The sequence below is a fragment of the Bos grunniens genome, chromosome 24, assembly GCF_055505025.1.
Source record: "Bos grunniens cultivar Pamir isolate PY7600 chromosome 24, Bosgru_T2T1.0, whole genome shotgun sequence".
In the NCBI taxonomy this organism is placed as follows: domain Eukaryota; kingdom Metazoa; phylum Chordata; class Mammalia; order Artiodactyla; family Bovidae; genus Bos; species Bos grunniens.
In genome coordinates, this window is record NC_141188.1 from 34109117 (window position 1) to 34119351 (window position 10235).

At 44.7% G+C, this 10235-nt stretch overlaps 1 protein-coding gene across 22 annotated transcripts in view; it reads left to right on the top strand.

Moving 5' to 3' along the window:
* OSBPL1A (oxysterol binding protein like 1A) overlaps nt 1-10136 on the top strand; it is a 235807-nt gene extending 225671 nt beyond the window's left edge. For all 22 annotated transcript variants that reach the window (XM_086372945.1, XM_086372944.1, XM_086372948.1 and 19 more), the window contains 4 exons: nt 2591-2707; nt 3272-3395; nt 4383-4473; nt 8910-10136. In XM_086372945.1, coding sequence (XP_086229071.1) covers nt 2591-2707; nt 3272-3395; nt 4383-4473; nt 8910-9012 — 435 coding nt within the window. In that variant the 3' untranslated portion in view covers nt 9013-10136. The remainder of the gene's footprint in view (nt 1-2590; nt 2708-3271; nt 3396-4382; nt 4474-8909) is intronic.
* The last annotated feature ends 99 nt before the right edge of the window (nt 10137-10235 follow it).

Consider the following 10235-nt stretch of genomic DNA (forward strand, 5'->3'; position numbering starts at 1 on the left):
ATCCCAGAAGATGGTATCGAAGGGATCCCTGGATGGTGGCCTGATAGTGGGTCACAGCGTTACCTTTTACACTTGGAGCTGTGCATGTGATGTTTCTCCTTGACCTTTTTGTTGTTGTTGTTACTGTTTTTAACAGCAAAAACATTTTGTATTGGGTAAAGCCAATTGGAGACTCCAGTTGGATTCCTGGGTCGGGAAAATCTGCTGGAGAAGGGATAGGTTACCCACTCCAGTATTCTTGGACTTCCCTGTGGCTCAGACAGTAAAGAATTCGCCTGCAATGTGGGAGATCTGGGTTCGATCCCTGGGTTGGGAAGACCCTCTGGAGAAGGGAACAGCTACCCACTCCAGTATTCTGGCCTGGAGAATCCCTGTGGACAGAGGAGCCTGGCAGGCTACAGTCCATGGGGTCGCAAAGAGTCAGACACGACTGAGTGACTTTCATATAGCCGATTAACAATGGTGTGACAGTCTCAGGTGATCAGCAAAGGGATTCATCCATACATATACATGTATCTGTTCTCCCCTAAACCCCTCTCCCATCAAGGCTGGCACATAACATTGAGCAGAGTTCCATGTGCTATACAGTAATGAACAGATGATTGGACTTGCTACTGATTCTTGGGATACTCTCCCATGGAGTATGGGTGTGTGCTGTGCAGTTACACACACAGTGTTGAATTCACATCGCTTTGGAAAGTTGGAGTTCATCTTAGTGAGACAAATATTCTTACCCTCCTTTCTGTTTATGTGCATTAGCAGTTGAGCGCTTCTGAATATTTGAGATTACACCCAGAATAATCACGTGGGTTTTCATGCAGACAGCAGTGTTATTGCCCTCCTCTGTATCCGAGATCCCGGGAGCTGAGAACATTGCAGTTAAGGGAATCGTTGCTGGACGGCCATCCTCCTCTTATGAAGCTTCCTCCTAACAGGACAGTTCAACCTTAGACTCTCCCCTTGTGAGGCCACAGCTTCTTGTCGCAGGACCCTGGGAGGCTGGACTGCTCAGTGGAGTCTGAGCTAGAGAGAGGTTGCACCTGTTTGCACAGGAAGCATTGGAGGACTGATTATTTTCCAGTAACGGGCATCAGGGATCAGAACACGAGCTCTGCTTGGAATTCTGCCTCCTCCGCTTCTGAGTGGTTTGATCTTAGGCAGATCCCTACTCTCTCTCTGCCTCAGCGCCTCATCTGTAAAATGGAGACAGTAATAGCACCCTCATGTCAGAGCAGTTGACAGAGGTCAGGGGCCCCGGGTGAAGACAGCTCAGGTCCCGTCCTCTTTGAGCATCACAGTCTGGCTCTCTGCTCCCGGCTCCCCTTGCCCTGCTGTGTTGCTTGCAAGAGGCAGAGCCTCGCTCTCCCCTTACAGAAGTGGGGTTCAGTACAGCAGAAGGCATTGGGGAAATTCCAGAAAATCTCCCTCATGTCCCATAAAGCCCTGGTCAATCTTTGTAGACAGAAGGGCCTCGGCCCTTGGAGAGGGCACCCTCACGCTCTCCCTGTGTCTGATCTCGCCTCCCAGGGCCTCGGCCACTGTGGGTTTCTGATGCTTCTGAGGATATTCAGATGCCAGGCGAAGCTCATCACCAGTGTCGTCCCCTCCTGGTTGCTGTTTGTAAAATTCCATGTCTCAGCCAGTAGTTCTAGATTTGGTAACAATGACATTGGGAATATGACTTCACTTTCCAGAGGCTTAAATTCTTTATATATAAAACTTTATGGGCCAGTTACGTAAGGACTAAATATACAGAGAGCTGCTGGCATAGCTCTGCTGGGGAAGGGGAGGGAGCAGGCAGCTAGTGGAAATGCTGCTTTCTTTTTTAGCTTAACATCTTTTGATTGAATACTTTCAGGATCCCTGCTGGTTTGGGTCATTGATAAATTTAGTTAAATGCTCCAAGAATTTAACCTTTCCTTGCCCTAATAGTGTTCCACGAACTACTTAAATGAGTTATTTTGGATTTTAAAAAAAGCTTTAAAAATATTAAAACACGACAGTCAAGGCGTGATGACGACAGTGGTGCTGGTAAGGCCTTACGTGCTCATAGCCCCTAAAAGTGACACAACGCAGGCTCACAGGCTCACAGCATGGACTCGGTCGCTCGACCCACATTTATTGGCTTCCTGGCCTGGATTGAAAGGTGAGGACACGAGAATGAGAAAGATACAGTGCCCTGGCACTCACGGGTTATGTTCTAATGCCACACAGTGAGAACTGCTGATTTTACAATTTGTTGCTGCTGTCGGTCAGTCACTAACTCATGTTCGACTCTCTGCGACCCCATGGACTGCAGCATGCCAGGCTTCCCTGTCCTTCAGTAACTCCTGGAGTTTGCTCAAACTCATGTCCATGGAGTCGGTGATGCCATCCAACCGTCTAATCCTCTGCCGCCCCCCGGCCCCCTTCTCCTCTTGCCCTCAGTTTTTCCTAGCGTCAGGGTCTTTTCTGGTGAGTCAGCATTTTGCATCAGGTGGTCAAAGTATTGGAGCTTCAACTTCAGCATCAGTCCTTCCAGTGAATATTCACGGTTGTAAGTACTATCTTTTTAAACATTTCAGTTTTGTTCCTCTGTTGGTTCTTCCAGATGAGCGCTTCTGAGGAGTCGGATGAAATGCCAATGCCGGATTCCGAGAGCGTGTTCGTCATCCCCGGGAGCGTTCTCCTGTGGCGAATAGCCCCACGGCCTCCGAATTCAGCCCAGGTAAGGCCTCCTGTTTACTTGGATCTGAGGGCGCTCTTTCCCCAGCCTGGTCAGAACCAGGAGGAGGGCGGGGGTGAGAGGCGGGTCATCGAATTGCTCCTCAGTCATCCCTCTGTGGTTCCCCCCCAGGACTTGGCATTGCTGCCTCCCAGGCCTCCTGGTGTCTGACCGAGATGCCTTGGGGTGGGCCTTTGGGGGGCTTCCTCCATACATACGGGTGTGGGCCTTTGAGGGGTTTCCTCTACACTTACTGAGGAGTAAGATCGACTCTCTTTAAGTGCGTAGTGACGCAGCCAGATCCAAGTGAGACTTTTCATGTGGAATGGAGACTGTTGGTTTTGCTTGGAGCTGATGGTGGTGAATGTCACCTGGGGGGTTTGCTTGAGACAGACTCCCACAGCTGGCACAGACCCGGGTGAAAACATGGAGATGTGTGGGCGCAGAGAGGCCGGCCATCATCACCCTGGAGCAGAGTGGGGGATCCCTGTCAAATCTTCTAGCTTCAGGGTTTCATTCTGCATTAACCTCCAGTACATGTTAATTTGAACATTTTCTTCTTTTTAGATGTACAATTTTACTAGCTTTGCAATGGTTTTGAATGAAGTAGACAAGGAGATGGAGAGCGTGATTCCTAAGACAGACTGCAGGCTGCGGCCTGACATCAGAGCCATGGAGAACGGGGAGATAGGTAACGTGCCTGGCGGCTCCAGGGAAGGTGGATTTCTTTGAGGAGGATGGTTTGCCTTACTCCCAGTCACTGTCTGCGTTTTAGTCTGTTAGGGCTGAACGTTTTATATGTTCGCACAAGCATCTTACATATTAGCATTTTAGGTGTTAGCACAAGCCATCCCTGGTGGCTCAGATGGTAAAAAATTTGCCTGCCAATGCAAGAGACCTGGGTTCGATCTTTGGGTCAGGAAGATCCCCTGGAGAAGGGAATGGCAACCCACTCCAGTATTCTTGCCTGGAGAATGCCATGGACAGAGGAGACTAGCGGGCTATAGTCCTTGGAGTCATAAAGAATCGGACACGACTGAGCAACCTATACTTTTCCCAGGTGATGCTAGTGGTAAAGAGCCTGCTGCCAGTGCAGGAAACACAGGAGACTGGGTTTGATCCCTGGGTCAGGAAGATCCATCCCCTGGAGGAGGGCATAGCAACCCACTCCAGTATTCTCGCCTGGAGAACCCCATGGACAGAGGAGCCTGGCGGGCTACAGTCCATAGGGTTGCACAGAGCCAGGCATGACTGATGGGACTAAGCACATGTTTGCTTATTTGCCAGACCTCAGTTGCAGCACGTGGAATCTTTTAGTTGCAGCATATGGGATCTAGTTCCCAGACCAGGGATTGAACCTGGGCCTCCTGCATTGCAAGTGCAGAGCCTCTGGACCCTCAGGGAAGCATTTTAACATGACTTCTGAGGCCTTCAGAATAAGCAGGCTCCTTGGGTAAACACAGAGGCTGTGGAAGGAGGTGAGAGGTCCCGGATGCCAGCGTCACCTCTCAGCGGCCTGGGGCTGTGTTCAGTTTTGACATGCCGTGACTGTGGTGCTTGTGTTCTGATAAAGGACGGCGGTGCTAACACCTGCCTCCATGGAATGAGTGTGCAGGTGCTGTCCCGGGTGGCCTCTGCTTGTACAATAACCGTTTTTTCACTGCTACGCTGATTCTAGATCAAGCTAGTGAAGAAAAAAAGCGACTCGAGGAGAAACAGAGAGCGGCCCGCAAGAACAGGTCCAAGTCGGAGGAGGACTGGAAGACGAGGTGCGCTGAGGGGCTGGGGTGTGTGGATGGAGGTGGGGTGCTGACAGATGTGTGGACTACAGAGCGGGGCTCACCGCACCCTGCGAGTTGTCCCCAGGCCTGAGAGAAAAGTACTTTCCTTTGACCAAGTTCAAGCTGAAAGGGCTGCATGTGTGCAAAGCAAATGGACTATTTGGAAATTAAGGTTAAAATATTTCTATACAGTTCACACAGGTCGATGTCAGTTAAGCAAACTCTCTTCCTTATCCAGCTAAAACACTTGTCCCTTCTGTAAGAGGGAAAGTAGAGTTACAGATTTTGGTATGAAATAGGTTCAGAGTTGTTTGTTTGGGTGAATTATAGGAGCTTTGCTTATACATATATCATGGATCAAGGATATTTAGACAGTGCCTTTACTCTTCCAAATACACAGCACACATCATGGAAATACAGTGTGTTAAAGTGACATCTTGGATTCCATTAAGAAACAGAAACTGGGCAGTAAAATGTGCAAGTTTTGAAAATTTTTCAAAAGAATCAGGAGTTTCTTAGTCACTTGGGTTGAGTAATAGAATCTCTTGTAAAGAGGAATAGAACGAAAACATTTTTTACACTTATATAATAGAAACCATTGTCCCATTATTCCAAGTTGTTAAGTAAATTTCAGAGCCAGTGTGGGCATAATTTCACAACCAGTTTAGTAGATATTACTTGGTAGCCCCTTTGGCGCCTTATACCTTTATTAGAACTAGGAATGATCTTAGGTATCATCAAGTCCAACAGTTTTGGGATTTTTTTGTTAGCATCAAAATCTTTCTTGCCAATGAACATACGAAGGATTTGCAAATACAGAGCACATGGCCACAGAGCTGCGGGGATAGGATGAGGCCTGAGCATCGAGGTTCACCTTCTCCCACCCACGCACATGCAGGATCCGGGGGGAACCTCTGGAAAGCCATTAGTCTAGAAATCCCCTTGTACGTGAAGAAACAAATGCTGGTTGTATTTCATTTGAGAGAGTTGCTCAAGGGCAAGTACACCCCGCAGACCATGATTAGAAAGAGCCACAAAAACCAAAACCACACTGCTTTACTGCAATCCCTTCTGAAAAGACTTGATACATTTTTATCATCATTTTTAGTCTCTCTTGCAGAAAGCCCACTTTGTGCTGTATTTCTAATTAACTCCTTTATTTTTCTGACCCCATTTTCAAGTGTGCAAAGTAAGCGAAAGTCCAATAAGCATGTTTACTGTTGGGTGAAGTCTTACTTTCAGAAAGCAACGAGCTTTGCACAGCTCTGTGGTGGCCTGGAAATAAAACTGGAAGCTAGGTTTGTGAGCTCCAGTTTGGAGCCTTACACATGCTTGCTTCCACCACTGTCTCTTAGCATCCAGAGTTCTTATATGGATATACAGACCTTAAAAACGATGCTGCTGACCCTTGGTCAAAAGAATATGTGCTTGGAGCCCTTTCCCATTAGGGGTGAGAGGTGGTGTTTGCTGACTGGGTCTTCTGGCTGATAATGTGCTTTTGAGCAGCTGGGTTCAGTTTGTGTCAGGGAAGAGGTTGTACAGCTTATAAGGGGATGTGTTTTGCAGGGGGGAGTTGAAACCAGTCCTTGGAAACCACACCCAGAAACTTATAACCTGTCCCAAACTCATCCACACTAAAAGCTGGCTTTCATGTTGATACCAGTTTCAGTCATTTGAAAAAAGTTCAGGCTCTAGGATTTTTCAGGCTTTAAACTGCAGTTCATACACATGAAAATGGCTGCTTGTGAGCCTGCCCTGTTTTCCAAGAGAAGCCCAGAGACCTTAGCAAGTGGGGTTATGTGGAGAGGAAGTGGTGGGACTGGTGAGAGACACGGCTTTGAAGAGAAGGTGGGTGATGACGCCACAAAAGGTGGTGAAGTCATCTCTTCCCCCAGTAAGAGCATCATGCAGAATTAATAGCGTTCTAGAATGTTATATTACTGATTACATTATAGAATGTTGTATTACTGACATGAGGCTTCCCTTGTAGCTCAGTTGGTAAAGAATCTGCCTGCAGGAGATTCGGAGACCCGGGTTCAATCCCTGGGTTGGGAAGATCCCCTGGAGAAGGAAATGGCAACCCACTCCAGTATCCTTGCCTGGAAAATCTCATGGACAGAGAGGCCTGGAGGGCTGCAGTCCATGGGGTCGCAAAGAGTCGGGCACGACTGAGTGACTAACACTTAACACTTATGTTACTGATTACATTATAGAATGTTGTATTATTAACATGGGGCTTCCCTGGTGGCTCAGATGGTAAAGAATCTGCCTGTAATTCAGGAGACCCAAGTTTGATCCCTGGGTCAGGAAGACACCCAGAAGAAGGGAATGGCAACCCACTCCAGTATTCTTGCCTGGAGAATTCCATGGACAGAGGAGCCTGGCAGGCTGCAGGCCATGGAATCACAAAGAGTTGGACACGACTGAGCGACTTACACACACACACGTCAGTCATTGACTAACACACATTACTGACATACACTCATGGATTCTTAGAAACATTGACTAAAAGGCAACAAAGACATCTCCCCATCCCCTCTTCTTTTGCCCATGCTTGCCTCAAGTGTTTGACTTTGGAAAGACAGCATAGACTTTTGTGTTTGTGGAGGGGATACGCTGACAGCAGCAGAGGTTTCCAGACCTGAGTGCTGGAAATGAGAAGACCAGACATTGAGGGAAACTCTAGTCCTTAGTATCAGATCCTCAAACCTGATTGTCTTCTGTGCTGTGTTCCAGTTCTCCCCAAGAACAAGTGCTCCCCATAGGGAGGCCCTGCAGACATGACCTTCAGTGGCTTATGTGTAAACCCAAAAAAGTCCTTTGCTATTGAATGAATCTCCTGTTCTGTGAGGTCTCTGCACTTGACTTGCCCATTGTCCACTTTGTATAGAGGAAGTCCTGTGGTGCAGGCCTGAGGCTTGGTTAATTTTTAGAGTCATTTTTGATGACCTTGATTTTGATTTGATCGATTTTCTGAAGTGCTTGGATTTTGTTAAACCTGATTACAAAAGTGCTTTTATTGCTTGGACTTTTGAGACCAAAAGGAGTGAAATTGTATGCTTCATTTAGGCAAAAATTCTGTGACTTTGATCAAAGAAAAATCCTTAAAGTATTTCCAGCATGGTTACCAAAGTCTTGGGAAACACATATCTTGGTAAATATTTGATATTGATATTTGACTTTTAAATTTTTTAATTAGGGAAAAGTCCCCAAAGCTAAATAACTTCTGTAATAATTTAGAAATTTGGGCCTAGTGGGCATTTACTTTCTCAGCCTTCAAGGAATTAACCTAATCTAAAGCATGTTTTCTGTCTTAGGGCTTTTAATGTTGCTGCAGTGGTTAACAGGGACCACTTGGGATTTATCTAACCTCACTCTAATTGTTAAATATTTTTGAGGCAATTTATTTGGAAAGAATGACAGACATGAAACTATTTTTATAAATATTACTCTGAAAAACTGAATCTTACTAGAAAATGTTATACAAATTCATATTTGAACCTTTTGAAGAAGTAATTTTGCATTTCCATTACCTCAAGAAAGCTGGGAATATTTAAGAAATGGGTGAATTGTTTTTTAAAGGGCAAGAAAATTAGGGCAGCTCTTTCTAGAGTTTGATCAGATGGGTAAGAATGTTAGAAGCTAGATGCAGCCTATAAATCTACATTAGTGTGGAGAAAAGAGACCCAGGAAGATGTGGGCCAGATTAATTTCAGTGGATTATGTGTAACATAGGATATTTGGAAAATGATAGTCTTTAAAAAGGCTTATTTGATATCATGGTTAGCTTGGGCAAGTTATTTAACTTCTCTGACATTGAGCTCCTCATTTGTGAAATGGAAGTAATATTTTGGGGTGGGGAGATTTACTCTGAATCAGGCATCTTCCTATTACTTTAGGTAGACTGTAAAAGTCTCCTCACCCTGATTCCTTATTCCTCATTGCTTAAAAGCTGCTTTATTCTGGAAGGTAAGCAGTGGACAATTAGATACCATTACTGAATGCCATGGAAAATCCTTATCTTTCAAGTGGTCTTATTACACATTTCAGAATATTGTTTTACATATTCTGAGCACGACTGGGTACATGCTCAGTCATGTCTGACTCTTTGAAACCCCCATGGACTGTACGTAGCCCACCAGGCTTCTCTGTCCTGGAGTGGGTTGCCATTTCCTCCTCCAGAGGACCTTCCCAACTCAGGGATTGAACCCGTCTTCTGCACTGGCAGGCGGATTCTCTACCACTGAGCCACCCGGGAAGCCCGTTGTTGTACATAAGTGCTCTCTAAAAACACTTAAGTCTTCTCGGAAACCTCTAGCTCACAGAATGAAGTGAATCGCTGCAGTAGGGGAGTCTGCAAACTGGTGAAGCAGTGAGGATCCTGTGATTGCAAACAGTTTCCCCTGTAAATCTTGTCTTAACAGGTGGTTCCATCAAGGCCCTAATCCCTACAGCGGAGCCCAGGACTGGCTTTATTCAGGCAGCTACTGGGACAGAAACTACTTCAATTTGCCTGACATTTATTAAAATGTAGACAAGTTGGGGCATTTTGACTCATCTGCAGATAAGTCTTAAACCTATGTTTTAAAATTTTCTTCTTTGGTTTCTACTCATCTTTTAAAAAAAAACGGAAAAAACCCTCTCATGATAACTTGCCCTTCACCCAACAGAAGTGGGGATAGGGTGATACCAGTGATGAAAGTCTTAGGAAGAATGGGTGATTCTGCTATCCGGTCGTGCTTCTTTGGAATACTGTTTTATACAGAGGTATGGGAAACTGCTGGCAAACATGCTTTTGATGGTTGCTGTTGCCATATTTACCGAAGGTTTATACCTAAATGTAACTTTAGCTTTATGGAATTATATAGTAACCCAAATCATTTTGAATATTTTTATGCTGTCATGCTTGAATGTTTTAGATTTAACTTTGAAATGTTTAAAATTCTCCTATACAAGGTTTATATGCTCAAATATAGAGGTGTATGTCATTTTGTAAAGATTACATTGAAAAGATGGCTTTACATTAATCCTCTCAATTTTTCCCCCTCCCATCCCTAAAAAGAAAAAAAAAAAAAAAATGAGTGTTCGGAAGAGACATTCCTAATTTGAAAATTCGAAACTGGAAAAGGTATTTCATTTGCTTATTTTAGTACTATGAATTTACTTTTACAATTTTCTATAATTAATGTCATTAGAATAAAAAGGTGTTTGAATTGTATGTTTGAAAATATGTATAAAACCTAGCAATTCACAAAAATACCATAGAAATAGAGGTTTTAGGCACCATCATTACATAATGACAAACCTTTTTAAATGCTTCAACTTCCAGTGGCAAATGCCACCAGAGAAACTCAGTTGTATTCATGTATTATAAATATCAAACTATATAAAAGGAGGTCTTATGCATTTCAGGTTTGCAAGGCACCTGTGTACTTAAGATATGTACGGAGACCTACTGTACAGTAGCTTTGCCCCTTTAATTGGGGCACATTAATCACATGGTATTTATCTACCCAACCCCAGACTGAGATTTTGCTCCTAGGGGCCTTAGGTAACTGCCAGTAAGTTATTTCAATGGCTGTCTCAAAGTTAACAAGTGTTATAATGAAATAATCTACCTGATGCTAATAAAGGCTTTAGAATGTTCTAAACAGTGTGGTTTCATTTAAACTTTCAAATATACTCATAATTGCAATTCACGTGATCCTGAATTGTCAAGCATGTCCTTACAAAGAAGTCCCTGTGGTGCC